This window comes from Panthera pardus, unplaced genomic scaffold (assembly GCF_024362965.1).
Source record: "Panthera pardus isolate Hobbes unplaced genomic scaffold, ASM2436296v1 HiC_scaffold_15, whole genome shotgun sequence".
NCBI classification, from domain to species: Eukaryota; Metazoa; Chordata; class Mammalia; order Carnivora; family Felidae; genus Panthera; species Panthera pardus.
Genome location: NW_026526710.1, coordinates 52,222,256 through 52,240,585, shown reverse-complemented (window position 1 = coordinate 52,240,585; position 18,330 = coordinate 52,222,256). Strand labels below are relative to the sequence as shown.

At 43.5% G+C, this 18,330-nt stretch overlaps 1 protein-coding gene across 13 annotated transcripts in view; it reads right to left on the bottom strand.

Annotated features, from left to right (window-relative positions):
* FHOD3 (formin homology 2 domain containing 3) overlaps positions 1-18,330 on the bottom strand; it is a 469,161-nt gene that overhangs the window by 157,629 nt on the left and 293,202 nt on the right. For all 13 annotated transcript variants that reach the window (XM_053902586.1, XM_053902585.1, XM_053902587.1 and 10 more), the window contains exons 8-9: positions 13,788-13,882; positions 7,371-7,514 (exon numbers count right to left, since the gene is read on the bottom strand). In XM_053902586.1, coding sequence (XP_053758561.1) covers positions 7,371-7,514; positions 13,788-13,882 — 239 coding nt within the window. The remainder of the gene's footprint in view (positions 1-7,370; positions 7,515-13,787; positions 13,883-18,330) is intronic.

Sequence of the window (18,330 nt, the reverse complement as noted above, 5' to 3'; positions counted from 1 at the left end):
CATACTCAATAGTGAGAAGCTGAAAGCTTTTCCTCTAAGATCAGGAACAGATAAGGATGCCCACTCTCATCACTTTTAATCAATATAGTATTGAAAGTCTTAGCCACAGCAATTAGGCAAGTAAAAGAAACAAAAGGCATCCAAATTGGGAAGGAAGAATTCATTCACAGATGACGTGATACTATATAAAGGCCTACAGATGCTATTAAAAAAAATGATCAGAATAAGTGAATTCAGTAAAGTTGCAGGATGCAAAATTAGCATACGGAAATCAGTTGTGTTTCTATATACTAATAATGAGCTCCCAGAAAGAAAAACTAGAAAACAATGCCATTTACCATTGCATTAACAAACACCTAGGATTAAATTTAACCAATGAGGTGAAAGACCTATGTTCTAAAAACTATAAAACACTGATGAAAGAAATTGAAGATGACACAAATAAATGGAAAGATATACCAGGCTGATGGAGTGGAAGAACACTGTTAAAATGTCCACAGTACCCAAAGTAAGCTACAGATTCAATGCAGTCTCCATCAAAATACCAATGGCATTTTCACAGACTTAGAAAAAAAGAATCCTAAAATTTGCATAGAACCAAAGAAGAGCCCAAATAGCCAAAGCAATCTTGAGAAAGACAAACAAAACTAGAGGTATCATGCTTCCTGATTTCAAACTATACTACAAAGCTACAGTAACAACAACAGCATGGTACAGGCACAAAAACAGATACAGAGATCAACAGAATAGAATAGACATAAACCCATGCTTATCTGGTCAATAAGTCACTGACAAAGCAGGTAAGAGCATACAATGGACAAAAGACAGTCTCCTCAATAAATGGTGATGGGAAAACGGGACAGCTACATGCAAAAGAATGAAACTGTACCACTATCTTAGACCATATACAAAAAGAAACTCAAAATGAAGTAAAGACTTGAATGTAAGACCGGAAACCACAAAATTCCTAGAAGAAAACAGGCAATAAGCTCTTTGTCATCAACCCCAGCAATATTTTTTTGGACCAGTCTCCTCAGGCAAGGTTAACAAAAGCAAAAATAAACGAGTGGGACCACATCCAACTAAAAATCTTTTGTAGAGAAAAGGGAGCCATCAACAAAACAAAAAAGGCAACCTACCGACTGGGAGAAGATCCTTGCAAATCATACATCCAATAAGGGGTTAATATCCAAAATACATAAAGAACCTCCACAGCTTCTCAAACAACCCAATTAAAAAGTGAGCAGAGGACTTAAACAGACATTCTCCCAAAGAAAACATCCAGATGGCCAACACACACATGAAAAATCCTCAACATCGCAAATCATCAGGGAAACACAAATCAAAACCACAGTGAGATATCTCCTTACGCTGATCAGGATTGGCTGTTATCAAGAAGGCAAGAAATAACACGTGTTAGTGAGGATGTGGGAAAAGGGGAAACTTTGTGCACTGTTGGAGGGAACATAAATTGGTGCAGTCTGGAAAACAGTACAGAGATTCCTCAAAAATTGAAAAAAAGAACTACCATATGATCAGCAATCCACTTCTGGGTATTTCTCCAAAGAAAATGAAACCACCAATTCAAAGAGATAAATGCACCCCTATGTTTACTGTCAGTTTTCTTTATAGCCAAGATACGGAAGCAACCTGAGTGGTCACTGATAGATGAGTGGATAAAGAAGATGTGGTACACATATACAATGGAATACTACTCAGCCATAAAACAGAATACAACCTTGTTGTTTGCAGCAACATGGATGGACAATGAGGGTATAATGCTAAGGGAAATGAGACAGAGAAAGACAGATACCCTACTATTTCACTTATATGTGGAATGTGAAAAACAAAACAAACCCAAAAAACAGACTCATAGACACCAGAAACCAGCTGTTGGTTACCAGATTAGGGAGGAGGTCCAAAGTCAGGGGAAATAGAAGAAGGGGATTAAGAGGCACACACTTCCAGTTATAAAATAAGTAAGTCATGGGGATGTAATGTACAGCCTAGGGAATACAGTCAATAATACTGTAATAACTTTGTATGGTACAGGTAACTAGACTTACTGTGGCTATTTCCTAACATACAAAACTAATGAATCACTATGATATACACCTGAAACTAATAGGATGTTGGATGCCAACTATACCTCAATTTTAAAAACAAATATTGAGTTACAAACAGAAAAGTAGTGCATGGGGTGCCTGGGTGGCTCAGTTGGTTGAGCGTCCGACTTCAGCTCAGGTCATGATCTCACAGTTCATGAGCTCGAGCCCCGTGTGGCCTCTGTGCTGACAGCTCAGAGCCTGGAGCCTGCTTCGGGTTCTGTGTCTCCCTCTCTCTGGCCCTCCCCTTCTCAAAAAATTTAAAGAAAGAAAAGCAGTGCAAATCATACATAAATCAAAATTATTTGAAAAAAAGCCCAACAAAATAGGCAATCTACTAGTTAATCTATAATTACAAACAAAAATTATTCAATAACAAAGGGAAATACCTACTGGAACAGAGGAAGTTAAAATCACTCATAAGAGATTTATCTCTTTGCTAGTCCATTTAAAATTCCAGAAGAAAGGAATAATTTCCTCATAAAATATAATTTAGCAAAATTGATCCCACTAAATATAAGAAGTTTAAGTAGACCAATCACCATAGAAAAAAACAGTTACCAAAGACTTTTTTTCTTCCCCCCAACAATGCATGCATGCACATGCACACGCACACATACTCCTCTTCCTTGCACAGGCCCACATGTTGGATAGAATTTCCCAAATTTCCCAAGGGAATTCTATCAAATCATCAAAGACCAGAGACAAGGGCAGAGAGAAAGAATACAAACTTCTAAATATTTTTATAAATCAGGAATAAAAGTGATACTTAAACATAAAAAGGATCACATACCCACAGGAAAAGTACAAGAATACTCGAGGTCGCGTGGTTTGTCATGGCAACAAAAGTTCAAACCAACCAACACCCATTGAGAGAACAGCAAATAAGTAAACTGTCCTACAGTCACCAGCAGTGAAAATGAATACACGAGAAATCCACACAACAACATGGGTAGGTTTCAAAAACAATAAGCCGATGAGAAATTGTAGAAGGATACAAACGATAGGTTTCCCTTTATAAAAAATTTGAGGGGTGCCTGGGTGGCGCAGTCGGTTAAGCGTCCGACTTCAGCCAGGTCACGATCTCGCAGTCCGTGAGTTCGAGCCCCGCGTCAGGCTCTGGGCTAATGGCTCGGAGCCTGGAGCCTGCTTCCGATTCTGCGTCTCCCTCTCTCTCTGCCCCTCCCCCGTTTCATGCTCTGTCTCTGTCCCAAAAATAAAAAAAAATAAAAAAAAATAAATTTGGGAACAGTACGCTGTTTAGGGATACAGATTGGGAGAAAGGAATTAAAACAGCTGGACTAAGACCTCCTCACTCCTTCTATAAAGCAATGAGTCTGGGGAAAGAAAGAAGGCAAGTGACTCCTTCTAATCTTTTGTAAGTATGCTAATAACCAGACTACCTAATAAACAACCTAATACTATTTGCTAAAATGAGAGCTCTTGTTTCTGGAATTGCTCTTAACAGGATGGGACTGGTTAAGGATCACCTGACTAAGGACTACCTATGGTGCAGAATGTATGGGCTCACGAGCCATCATTCTCTACGCTATGTAGTAGAGAGGTCTCATAACCGAATACTACTCACTGGGCAGCGGGGGCGGGGAGGGGACCTGTGATCCTCACTTGGAGACCTCACCTATTTTCTGGGTCAGAGAGCATATGTCTGATGCATGAGGAAAAGACCTGGGAGTCCAGGGATGACCCAGACCCCTCCCTGTTTCCTCTGCACCTCTATAGTCTGTACTCTTGAAATTATTAGCATAGCTAGATTAGTACAGCTAGATATCTGTCAGCTCTGATTTAATAATCTGACCCTTTGAGTTAGTTCAATCATTTATCACAGGATAAGAGCTTTTCAGGTAAAAGTATAAAGAAAACAAAAGAATAGTGCTGGGATTGGTGGGGTGACACCAGGGAGGGCTACAAAGGATACTTCCCACCAGGGAGGGCTACAAAGTTACTGGTAATGTTTTAGTTCTTAAATACATGAGTGTATCAGTCAGGATTCTCCATAGAATAAATAGGACATGCATGGAGACTGACTATAAAGAATTGCCTTGCATGATTGTGAAGGCTGAGAAGACCCAAGATTGGCAGTCCAAAGGCCTGAGAACCAACGGTGTTAGTTTCAGATGGAGTTCAAAGGTAGTGGTCACCTATGTCCCAGCTCCTGAGCATCAGGCGGAGAGGATTTGTTCAACAGATAGGCTGAGGTCTGCCCACACTGACAAGGGCAATCTTCTTTACTTCATCTACCAACTCAAGTGTTAATCTCATCCAGAAACCCCCTCACAGACACACACAGAATAATATTGGACCAAATATCTGAACACCTTGTGGCCCAGTCAAATTGACACAGAAAATTAACCATCACAAGGGGTGCTTGTTTCATTGTTCTTTGAATAACAGGTATATGCTAAGTTCGTGAAGGATATGAACTCGATGCTAAAAGTAGTAAGCAAATGCAATATGACAAAAGGAAGACGGTGAATACAGAACAATTTCTGAAAAGGTTGGTATGAAGGAGAAGAGGGAGACAGGGAGGTAGCTTGACAGGTCAGAAGTGGAACAACATTATACGGGGTGTAACCCATATAATGGGGAAAATGTATGAAAACTTCTATTTGACAAATAGAGTATATAAAGAATACTCAGTATATATAAAGAACTCCTACAACCCATGAGTAACAAAACCACCCAATTTAAAAACATCCAAAGGATGGGGGCAGCAGGGTGGCTCAGTTGGTTAAGTGACTCTTCATTTTGGCTCAGCTCATGACCTCAGGGTCATGACATTGAGCCCCAGGTTGGGCTCCGAGATGGGCAGGGAGCCTGCTTAAGATTCTCTCTCTCTCCCTCTGCCCCTCCCCTGCTCTCATGAGCCCTCTCTCTCTTTCTCTAAATAAACAAACAAAACAAGACAAACTTTAAAAATGAGCAAAAGATCTGAATAGACATTTCTCCACAGAAAATATAAAAATGGCCAGTAGGCACATGGAAAGATGCTCAACGTCATTAATCATTGGGGAAATGTAAATCATGACCAAAATGTGTACCACTTCACACTCCACTGAAATGGCTATAATTTTTTTAAAAAGACAATAATGAGCATTGAGGAGGATGAAGAGAAATGGGAAGCCTCATTACACTGTCGGTAGGAAAGTAAAATGGTGCAGCCTCCGTGGAAAATAGTCTGGCAGCTCCTCAAACAGCTAAACATCAAGTTACCATATGACCGGCAATTTTACCTAGACATATACCTGAGAGAACTGAAAGTATATGTCCACACAGAAAGTTGTACACGCACGTTCACAGCAGTATTATTTGTATTAGCCAGACTGATGGAAATAACCCCAATGTCCATCAAGTGATGAACAGGGAAATAAAATATGGTGTTATCCAAGCAACGGAATATTAGCACAAAAAGGAACAAAGTACAGATACATACCAAAATATGGATAAACCCTGAAAATATGTTAAGTGAAAGCTAGTCACAAAAGTCACATGTTGTGCAGTCCCATTTGTAGGAAAAGTCTAGAAAAGGCAAATCCATACAAAGAGTAGATTAGTGGTTTGGGGACAGGAAGTTTGGGGGGCAGGGAATAACGGAAAGTGTCTGCTAACGGTATGGGGTTTCTTTTTAGGTTGATGAGTGCATTCTGGAATATGATAGAGGTGATGGTACGCAACCTTATGAACATGCTAAAAACCCCTAGACTTTACAGTTTTAAGTGGTTACTTCTGTGGTATGTGAATATCAAGGGGAAAACAGGGAAATGTCACAGATGGAACGTCCTCAGCTATAGCCTCATTCACACATTATGGGTAAGCACGTGTCTAAAGCAACAAGCTTTCCTGTTCAGTCACACACCCAAGAGGAATCAGATCCCTGGATTCTGCCCCCTTCTGGCCATGGAAGGAAACCGAGACAGTGAGGATCAACAGTAAGGAATGCGATTTACTACTCACAAAGTGTGCTCTAACCTTCAATTAGAGGCCAGACAATAGTTACATCAGATAAGTAACTTTAATAAAGGGGCATGGGACCTAAAACTAACCCACAGCAAACAATCTGAACTCAAGTCAACAAAGCCATAAAGCCATGGCCACCTTCATGGAAGTGGGATGGGTGCGACTGTAGAGGGCTCCGGGCTCACACTCTGCGGGGCTCCGTGGTTTAATGCTCTTTTACCAACTTGAGATTCTGAATAATTCTATCTTTAAACTTGTGTTTTAGAAGTGATGTCCAATGGAACAATGGAGCAGGTGCACAGTCAGGGAAGTAGATACAAATACATATGTCTGCCATTCCCTGCACCCATGAGCCTAGAGTGACGGTAGGTGCACAATATGTGAGAATTCAGGGAGCCTCCAACAGAGTACAAGGTAAGTGTGTTACCTTGTAACTAAGCAGAGGTACTGAGAGCCTTGGAGGCCCCCCGGGCAAACCAGAACTGGCTTTGAATGCAGACAGATGGCAACCCAAGGGTCCTACGAAATCCTTTCTCACCCAGGTTATTCTGAAGTACAAGCCAACCACTTACACTGAAATGACATAGAAAAAAATGGAAAGATATGGTGGCCCACGGTTCCTTTTCCTTTCAGCCCTTCTGTACTCACCAGTAACGTGAAGATGGAGTGCTGATAGAAGGAACGTACACCAAGAAATGAAATAAAAATAGCTCAGTTCGTCTTATATAGCGTTTACACTGTTCCGGCAGAAACAAAACGCATAGGCATGTAGGAAGGAGCTACAAAATGGAAATTGTATGATTCTGCATGGAAGTTAAACGCTCTTATATTTGCATTTTAAACTGGCATTCGTTGTACAATATAAAGAACAGTAAAATCTATGCTAAAACTTAAAAAATTCAATTTTTATGTCCTTACAGTGGCATTAAATAGCAAATAGACCATAAAACCACATAACGAGGCAAGAGAGATTGCAGAAGAAAGGGAAAAGCTGGGTAGTATCTTTAACTGCAAGCCAGTGACCATGCGTCTCCTCCATCAGGGGTTCTCACATTTGAGGAAGGCCAGAGACACCGGGAGGCCTCCACAACGTGGATCGCCAGACCTCCCCTTGGACTCTCTGATTCGGGGGTTCTGGGGTGGGGCCCCAGAACCTGCATTTTGTGAAGCTCCCAGGTGGTGTGGACGCTGCTATACCACACTCATGACCACCGGTCTAGAATATGTTTATCTCAGCCTCTGGCGTGTGTCCAAGCTAGGCAATGCCATACAAAAGGAGCGTGCTGTTACCTCATACATGTTCAATTGCTCTACCAAGTCCAGGTCGGTCCCTTTCTTGTTCAAGTGCCGCTGGGACACGGCCGCAATGCCCAGCTCCTCCAGGCAGTCCACCACATCGTAGAAGCTGTCTTGGTCTGGCAATCCTGACAGCGTCTGGATGAAGAAAGAACAGGACACAAACACGTCTTAGGGGACTGTCTCAAGGCTTTCAAAGCATTTTTTTGCAGAGGAGCCAGTAAGCCAGGATTATAACTCTATGGGACAAAGCAAGACAGATGACAAGATCATTTGAGAAAAAAACTCTTAGGGTGGTAGCAGAATGCACTCCAAGAGCCCACTCCCTGGTATACAGGTACTGTCTAATCCCCTTGAGCGTAAGCAGGACACTTCCAGAGTTAAATTACATTATATTGCAAAAGTGAACAGATTTTCCAGGTATCATTCAGGTCCCAAGTCAGCTGACTTTGAGTTAAAGGGAAGATTAACCTGGGTGGGTGGGCCCGACCTAATCAGGTGGGTCTTTTTAAAAGCAGGTTTAGGCATTTCCGGAGCTCAGAGACGAGTAGATTATCCTGCTGGCCACGAAGAAGGCAACGAGCCACCATGAGTTCTCCAGCTGCAAGGAAATGAGCTCTGCCAACAACCACAAAAGCTTGGAAGAGGATCCCGAACCTCAGACCAGACTCCAGTCCTGGTCGACACCTTGACTACAGCTTTGTGAGATTCTGAGCAGAGGACCCAGCTAGGCGGTGCCTGGAACCGGTCCCATGGAAATTGTGAGCTGATAAGTCTGTGTTGTTTTAAGCTGCTAAATTTGTGGTAATTTGTTACCTAACATGCTCAGTGATTAGAAACTCCTGTTACAGTCAATCTACCAACAGCTGGAGTTATAGCAATTTAATGATTCCTTTTTCTTTCAATTTGGTAGACCTTCCCTTTGGTCTATGAAATTTAAGCAAACATGAGAAATTTCAAAGCAGCAACCAAGAGACAAAAAGATAGCCCACGACAGGGGGCGAGGTGGGGGGAAGCTGACTTCTCTTTGAATTCTGTGTCTCTTAAAAGAAAGATGATCTCAGAGCAGGCTTCTGCTCAGAACTGGAGGGACCTTGAGGTTATTTACTGCAAGTCCTTATCTTAGGAATAGGGAGATGAGAGCTGGGGAGGAAAGGGATTTGCCTGAGGGAACAAGAAGTTCCTGCCGACCTGGGACAAAAGCCTAGCCTCTCCTCACACACTCATGCTTCTACACAAATTATTCTGGCCTGGAATCTCCAACACAGGTTTTTACTCCCTATTTCACTGCCTTTGCATTTCCAAGAACCCTACAGATAGATTTCAAACTTATTCTGAACTCTCGGAAAAGAAAAAACCAACACTGTCTTAAGACCGACGTCTCCAACACTTCTATTTGGGGGCTATTAACATTGGAAAGAATGTCTCCATTCGTAACACAAATAATGGCTTGCTCCTTTCTATGCTGACCAAAGAGGACACAACTCAGTGCTGTTGAGATCAGAAATGAAGGAAAAATAACTGGAATGCAAGAGCTTAATTAACCAGGGGCCCCAGCAAGGACCCAGAACAGGAGGCTGTGAACCAGTCAGACTCCATAACAAACAGGTGCTCCCAGGCGAGCGGCCAAGTGTGAAGGCACCCGCCAGCGCCTGCAGGTGCCAGGTGAGGTGGGGCCTCTGCCTTAGCAGGCAGCCACAATCCTGAGCTGTCCCCGGCTCCTGAGGCTAACTGAAAAACTATGCAGCCGTTCAAAGAATCCTATCATCAGAACAATCCATCTTTTGGTTTTAGTGAAAACCCTTGAACTTGTTAAAAGATGAGGAAGTGGAAATGGGGCCCAAGGCCAAGGACAGGGCTGGTGATCAGAGATGCCCTGACTGCAGACCGCCAGAATTGCAATTTGAGGAACCCAGGTGAGGTGATATTTAGTGTTTGATTGACAACTTCCCACTCAACAGTGTGGGGGCCACGATGAGGCAGACAGAAGCCTCCTCACCTCTCAGTTCCCTTCCCTTTTTTCCCTGAGAGTCAACCGAAGTTCTTACAGAACTTAGCCCAGGGAGTTAAATTCCTGAACCTAATTCCTGTGGCCTTAGCAAGTCCAACCATGATGCCAGGCGGGGGGGGGGGGGGGGGGGGGGGGGGGGAAGGAGTACTATTAAATAAACAATTAGGTCCATAGAACTGAACAGATTCAGGGAGACTTGCTCAAAATAGGTCCGGAAGTGAGGGTATTAAGAGGTCATTTGTCACTTCCACTGTGACATTTTGGGCTGGAGCCAAGCCCACATACCAACCCCTTCCATGTGTGGCTGCAGGGGTAAATGGCCTTTTGCCACAAACAAATATGGCTTCTTTTCTCTACTTGCAGAGGAAGAGGACATTCACCCATTTTCAGCTGATTCTCTAATATCTCCACAAACTGTTCCACGGCTCCACCCCTCCCTGGCCTGTCCTCTCCCAGTTCCACCCGGACACCTCGCCTCTGAGTTACCTCCTCCTGGAAGACGTGGCAGCCATTTCAGAAAGTCTGTGAGGCAAACGTCTCTTGATGCCTTGACTTTCAGGTGACACTCCTGACTCCCCTTCCTGTTTTCTTTCAGACCCTGTCTTGCCAGGGCTTGTGACACATCAATCTTCCCAGGCATCTCTCAGAAGGAGAAAGTTCCGTCCTAAAGGGCATTTTATTTTTCTCTCCTGGGTTCTCACTGGTCGTATCAAATCTTTCTTACAGAATAAAACCAGTGTGGCAAATGCCTGCACACAAATTTTTTTTTATGTTTATTTTTGAGAGAGAGAGAGAGAGAGAGCATGCAAGCGAGTGAGCAGGGGAGAGGAAGAGAGAGAGGGAGACACAGAATCTGAAAGAGGCTCCAGGCTCTGAGCTGTCAGCACAGAGCCCAACACGGGGCTCGAACTCATGAACTGCGAGATCATGACCTGAGCTGAAGTTGGATGCTTAACCGACTGAGCCACCCAGGCACCCTGTGCACACAGATTTTCATCGAAACATTACTTGTGAAATCCAAAAGCTGTAAAAACCCAAATTTCCTTCAATGGGAGAATAAGTTGTGGTGTATCTGTATCATAGAATACTACACAGCAGCAGAAAGGAGCAACCATTAATACACCCGATAACAGATAAATCTGAGAGAAGGCAGCCTCAAAGGGTTACATCCTCTCTGAGGCTATTTGACGTTTTGGAAAGGACAAAACTATAGGGATAGTGAATGGTTGTCAGGGGTTGGAAGAGGGAATCAAGATATCACTAGAAAAGGATAACCTGAGAGAGATTTGGGGGGAGATGGAAATGTTCTACATTCTGTGAAGGTTATGCATCACGATACAAGTGTTAAAACCCATACAGCTAAATTATTTAAAAGTTTATGGTACAGTAATTAACAATAAAAGGAATGTAAAAATAAAGGCAAATACTCAGCATGAATCCCAGCCCTTCCCTGAAAGCTGCAAGCCAGCCCCACAGTAACACCTCTTGTCCCTCATCTACCTCTTCCTGTTCTAACAAGGTGGGCAATATCTGAGCCCCTCAAAGCAGGGGATTCCCACTGCGGGGACTTCAGCTGGTTGGAGAGAGGGCATTATAGAACTTCTGCTTGCAGGAGGAGAAGGGGTTACTTTCCGATACTCGTTCAAATCTGATAACATGGGGTGAGGGGTATGGACAAGATTGGTGGGGGTGATTAGCCTGGATCTTGGAAACCCCCCACTAACGTCTCTGTTTAACAAAGAGAGCAAGCGTCAGTCTCAGAACCATACGCAGGCTAAACTTTAGTGCCCCTGTTTTGTCATAAAAATGTTCATGTTTTGAATTCCACGTTATTAGTCCATCTTTTATTTGCTTAAAAGAAAACTTAGAAAAGCAATATAGTAATTTCCCAGATTTCAGAGCCTGAATTTTTTCCAGACCCATATTAACATTTCAATTTATTTTTTTTGTTTGGGATCTCAGAAGATTTTGCTCACTGGGGCAATAAACATGACTAAAATTCAGCAAAAGAAAACAAACCCAGTGTGGATTCTAGTGGTTTATTGACCTTGAGGAAAGGATGACATTTGGAGCAATTGTCCATAGGACGTTCCTCGACCTCCCCGGAGCCAGAACATGAGAAGAGACAGAACTGCCAGAAAAGAACGAGTAAGCGAGGAATTCCTGGACGTTAAATGCCATCTGATGCCAAAAAGAATGTGACAGGAGCTGGGTCCTCGCCAGCGCCCGGCAGAATGGCCACACCCGCCCCCGCTGTTAGGACCATTGAACCACCCGAGCATGGCCTCCGCCAAGAGGATGGGTAGCATGACAATGGAAACACCAGCCAAGAATGAAAATTCCACTTTTGCTGAAGTCCACATTTTCCAAAACCGATGTCACTGACTGAAAAGGACAGGAAATAGATGACCCTGATCTTAAAAATAATTGGACAGAAAATTGCTTTAAAATTGCATGGTAAGGTATACTCGCCAATTCTTTGAAAACATAAACAAAATTCTTAGGATTATCCTACAGAAAAGGATGCCCATTCCCCACCACGACCATACTAGAATTTCCCGGGTCCTTGTCAACAAAATAGCATTTCATTAAAAAGCAATCCCTGCCAATGTGACCTGGGAGGAAATGTCTGTTTTACTATATATTTATTTTCATCTTAATAGATTTAATGTCCTTCATTTTTCAACTGGGTTCTTGATAAATTGGTAATAGTATAATTTTCTGCCCTGTTTTTTGCAAACCATTTCCCAATGTGCTGCTTGCCCTTAGCTTTTATTTGTGGTTTTCATCTTATAAATAACACCTTTTATAACTTAATGCAGTGAAATATTTAAAAGCCCTTCTCTTTGGAATATTTTTGACACGTTTGATTATTAAAATAATCTTCATCTACCAGAAACAAATTAATCTTCCCCTCTCCTTCTTTTTCTACTGTTTCATGTGTTACATTCAACTCTTTAATCTGTCTGGAATTCATTTCGGTATTGGTCAAAGCATGTATGTTTATTTCCACTTAGCACACCCCCTCCCCAGTCATGAATGAAGCTAACCCATCCCCAGTGATTTCAACCCTAGGGTAAGTTGCTCCGTGAAGTGAGGTCTGTTTCATCTGGCAGCCGAGGAAAGGGCCAGGACCACATTGTTTTAATGTTTAGAGTTTGCATGACATTTTAATATCTAGAAGAAATTACTTCTCATAATGCTTTCTACTATATGTTCCCAGCATCAGGGGAAATGTTTCTCTAGTTATATTTCATGAAGAGATTCTCAGTCTTCTTCTCTGAAGAACCATCCATCACTATAGCTGGTACTATAGGCCTGCACCCAGCAGCTTGAGGAGTGAAGGCAGGCCCACGGGGTGGTTGGTGAGATTCCTGGGGTCTAGGGCACAGCAATCTGCAGGAGATACCCCTCCAACACACACACCACCTCAGTTATAAGGAGGAAGGGACACCAGTCCCGAGGGTGGGCTGGCTCAGGGCAGTGTGGGGTCAGCACCACCTCTAGGGATGGATGCTGAAGACTGATATTACCCTGCCAGGTGGTGACCAGGAGGGATGGGTTGGGAGGGAGGAGAGCATAAGGGTGATGTCACTTTCATAAAAGGAGAATGAGACCCACTCCCAGCAGTCAGAATTCAATACACAGTGGAACAAGAGTGCCTTCATTTCTCCTGGATTGTACACTATTTTCATAGGGTAACACTTGCTCATTTATGCTCTTACAGAAAAATGTTTTCAAGGGGACATCTTGATGGGAAAAGCGGTCAGAAAATTCTCACTGCCATCTCTCTGGTTTTGTTAGAAAAGACCATGCACACACATCGTATGTGGGCAGAAAGGGTTTTCTCTCGCACAGAAGAACACCGTAGCCATGGTTCCAGCCACCATGATGGGGGTGGTCTTTGCTCAGGGGGCAGATTTTAGATTTTCACATCGTATTAGTTCCCTGGGGCTACTCTAACAACATACCACAAACTAGGAGCTTAAAACAGCAGAAATTTGTTCTCTCACAGTTTGAGACTGGAAGTCTGTTATCAAAGTGTCAGCAGAGCCATGCTCTCTCTGAAGGCTCTAGAGGATGATCCTTCCTTGCATCATCCTTGGCATTCCTTAGCTAAGAGATGTATTTTCCACTCTTGGACTGTTTACACATGGCTGTCTTCCTCATATGCATGTGCATACATCATCTCCCCTCTATGTGTATACCTCTCTTTTCCTTTTCTAGGGACATCAGTCATATGGGATTAGGGTCCACCCTAAAGACCTCATCTCACCTTGATTGCATCTGCAAAGATTCTCTTTCCAAATAAGGTCACATTCATAGGTATTCACAGGGATTAAGACTTCAACATATCTTTTAAGGGGACATAATTCAACCCTTAACAATCATCAACCAACCTTGTTCACTAAAGTCATGGCATAAACCAGCAGCTCTGTGTCGACCCCATCTTTTTCCTCCAGGATTTCCATGATATTTGACCAGGGTGTGACTCCTAGGAACAAAGCAATAATCATCAGAAACAGTGAGTCAATGTTCCTTATCCAACTCATACCATAGTTCATCCGAAGACTCATCACCCAATGATGACAATGTCTTTCATTCACCAAATTTCAAAGTGTAACACTATCCTCAGGGTGGACTTGAACATGCTTCTCATTTGGCAATAACAGACCACATCGTTCTCGTCCACTTGAAAATGTACACTCTTTAATGTCAGGATGGCTATCAATTTGCTTCAAAGCTCCCTTTATGTTAAATATGTAATTTGAAAAAAATCCATTCACGTGCTGCTTTTTAAGCCAATGAATTTCACTCTCTGAGCATGGAAACTCTGAATAAATCCTCTCAGAATGTCCCTTAGCATGTTATGCTCTGACCTTCCGCAAGGGAAAGGGACGTGGGAGAACCTTATATTGACTCCAACAGTGGACCCCAAAAAGTAACAGTGAAACGTCCGTCTGGCAAACATTTTAAGAACAGAAGTATATGACCTGTGTTCAGTCAAGGCACAAATACTGTTTAAGCATCAACAGGGTACAAAGAACAGGGTCTACTGGAGCCTGCCTTTAAGAGCTTTATAATCTAGTGGAACACTTAGGCATAAACTCAAGAACACACCTCAACAGAGACTAAAAGCATTTAAGAGGCAAAACCATTTAGCTAAGCCTGTCACTCAGCAAGGGATGATGGTCAAGGAGAGCCCGAGGCAAGAAGTGGCACTTCACTGGGGCTCTGCAGGTGAAGGCTCAGGAGTGGTTAGTCCCTGGCTCCAGGAGAGGGCAGGAAAACCCATCACATTCAGGAGTGATAAGCCAAGGCCAACGTCACAAAGTGACCACAAAACGGGACACAATTTCCTACGTCCGAGATAAACATTTGAAGTGAAATACTGCCTTACCCTTGGCATGGTTCCCTTGGTAGGGAACATGAAGCCTTTCCTGCTTTCTCTAAACAAATCTCAAAGGGAGATTGCTTATTTTTGCTGATAAAAGTAAATTCTGATATAATGGAAAGGCAGTGGCTTCCAAATGCTAGTTCTTGGATGGGTAACGTCAGAGCTGATTTCCTGGCCTTGCAAACAAAGCTCCCCAAGGTCAGCAACGTTATCTATCTCACCTCTTTGCTGTCAGCACAGTGCCTGGCCCATAATAGGAGCTCAATAAAATGTCTGAAGAGTAAATGAGGATCTCTGAGAGGGCATGAACTGGGTTAAGCTGGAGCAGTTTTAAAACAACCGGAGGGCAAATGCATACAGTACGAGAAGGAAGGAGGTAGGAGAATTTTTAAAAAAAGAACAGGCACCTACTATACGATGTTAAAAATGCAGATACAGCTTAATATGGAGGTCTGCTGGCTCTCCTAGCTTGGGAACAGAAAGCTTCCTCTTTTGCCAAAATTGCCCAGTTGGTCAGTACTAGGGAAGTTTCCCTAACCTTTCCCAATTCCAAACACAAGACCACGATCTTTTGCCCATTAACTTCTAAAATACCTCCTTGCTGATTTTTACTATCCAACTATTCTGAAGTCCTCACCTGCCCAGCAAAATAACTGTTTCTGTCCTCATAACAGTCAATCAATGTGTCAGTAGGTCTTGGGTCCCACTGTCCAGGTACTGTTCGAGCACTCCAAATGCTTCTGCTGTGTTTAGGACAAGTGCAACTTGTATTATTCACACTCGGCACCCAACCTCAGCATAAAACACAGGTTCTAGTGGGTTATCCACCTATGGTTAAAAGGAAGACCAGCAGTGAAACTAAGCATTTCCAATGGCACTAGGGGGCCCAGAGCAGGCTTCCTGGTTGCATACCTTGGAGCCAAAGAGGCCAAACAGGGCCTGGGGAAGGAAAGGCCAAGAAGCAGAGGCAGGCTTAGAGGGAAGAAGAGAGTAGGCAGACCATAAAGACATACCCATGTGCACACCTTTTAGTCCTTTATAATGAAACATTCAAACACTGGCTTAACTTAATGGAAAATGGGCTCTTCAGCTGTGACATCTGATTACCTTTTCACGATTTCAGGTCCGGAAAGTTGCATATATTCCTACACTGTTGAGATGAGTGCTAACTCTCCTGTGATTGTTTGGGGACCAGAAAATAGGTAAGATGTAAAAGAAAGAAGGTAAAGGGGAGGAAACATTTTGGTGTAACAAAACAGCCTTGGTAGGGCTCAAGGTGGCCCATGTGAAGCACCAGCAGCTTCTGCTTCCCCAGGAGCCGCACCTGCTGGAACTAAATGGTACAGGTCAACCCCTCTCCCCACCGACCTCTGCTTGCGCCATACAGAGTGTGTGTGTGCTTGTGTGGGTAGGGGGCTGTCCTGTATTCGAATCATCAACTGTATGATCTTATCCCTTCACAGGACAGAGAAAGAAACTGAGCCCCAAAGTAGCAGAATGAACAGTCTCAAGAAATGCATCTAAATAGGAGCATTCGTATCAACCTTGGAGAATTCCTGAGATAGAGCACTTAGTCCTTTTGCCTGAGCACTAACGAAGCATATTAGAAGACAGTAATTTCCCTAATCATTGCCTTCTCTCTCCAGCTCCAACCCCAGACACTGGCTCTGTGAGTAGAGGCTCCATGAGAGCCCGTTTTTCCTCCGATGTTTCAAGTACATCATTGGCACTTAAATATTTATCGAATAAATGGATTTTATATGAAAAATACTTAGCACAGTATCTGTTACGTAATGTCAGTAGCTGTACCCGTCATGGTGCTGGGGGGTGATGGTGACACTCACGCTTACGCACAGGCCTTCTACATGGACTCCCAGGCAGGTCCCCTTTTCCCGCCAAACCACAGTGCTACTCTCTCAACCCAGAAGAAGCCAGCCCACAACGGATGACTCAATACTTTCTTCCCCTTACTCTCCTCCTAGGTCTCTAGGGTAGCTGCTCCCCGACCAAAAAAGAGGTTTAGCACAATGCGTCATAGAGTTGGTCTACCACTCAGTCAGAAGGTCCTTGCAGCATGTTCCACATCTTTCTACGTGCCTGACAAACACATGTAACACAGATACTTCTGCTATAAATAACCACAAAAAATGAGCTGGAGTTTTGTCTACCATGCTTTGGGAGTTCGTCACAGATCAGTGTATCCTGGGGCAGACGTCAGAGACAGGATGGCTTGAAACGATGGCTGGATTTTTTTCCCTGTTAATCACGTGTGATACACACATTTAGGAGTTATGCCATATCTCATTACACCAGATTCAAATGAAAATAGAGCTTCTTCAAGAGCAGTGCTGACCCAAATTAGGGGGACTCAAGACTTGTAAGTGAAATTTCAAACTAAGTTACCCAGTCTGGTCACTTGCCCCGCCCTCGGAGAGGGAAACCCATCTAGTTAGAGGGAAGGGCACCTTCCTGAGGAGGTGGGGGTCGGGGGCAGAGCTCTCTCCATCAGTTTCCTGCCGACCCCAGAGGGACAATCTTGATGAAAGGGAGTCTCTGATGATGGCAAAATGACAAAGACAGGCTCCTGTACACACTCACTCTCTCTTCCTGCCACACCCTGTCCACTAGGAAGCGAAAGTGACCTGACAATTCAAGAAAAGAGAGAACCCAGCAGTTTGAGCAGATGGGCATTCCTGCGCCATGGCCCAGACAGTGGCACCAGCCCACCTTTCGTTCCAGCCCCCCGATAATTGTGCCAATTGCCTGGCTCAAATGGGGCATTTTTAATATTCCTTAACTCATCAATATTTATTAGTCCCTGTGATGGACTATGACCCCTCAGCTCTTTTCCCTGCCCCGCATCCGGCCTACTTCCTGGCCAAAGGGCAAATCATCCACACTCACAGGACGAGCCCTACTGGTTAACCTACGTGCATCAGGCATGATATTCACAAAGCAGCCAGAGGAATTTTTTCTGGACTTCATCTGCTGTAGGTGGTAGTAACTGCTGAGGACTCATAGCTTATGTGCTGGTTTTCTTTGCTGATTATTTAAATCTGACAGTTTTCATCATCCAAAAGAATTCTTTTCCAAGAACAAAAACCAAAATGCCAGCCTACACTTCAGCACGCCCATTCTCCACCCTACCCCACAGAGGAATAGCTCTGAAGCCACTCTGAGGAGTACAATTTATGGCTTATTTATAAACCCGTGCACAAATGGACATGCTCGGTTGGCGCTCAGTCACCTCTGGCATCTCCGTCCAGCCCTTCACCCAGCTGAGAGGGAAAGGGAAGGCTGCTTCGAATCCTATGAGGTGGAAACACACCTGGAAGTCACGGTTCTCTCTGCAGAGCACCCTGACATATTTATAGGTTTCATTCCATCACAGGGCTCAGGAACAATTTTACTAGCAGTAAAATAGGATGATGTTATATGTATGCATTATAAAATCATGGCCAAGACCACACATGTCCACAGAGAAACATGCTATTGAACCACGTGATATGCTATGTCTGAGTTTTTCCATTAGTGTCGCTTTTTTT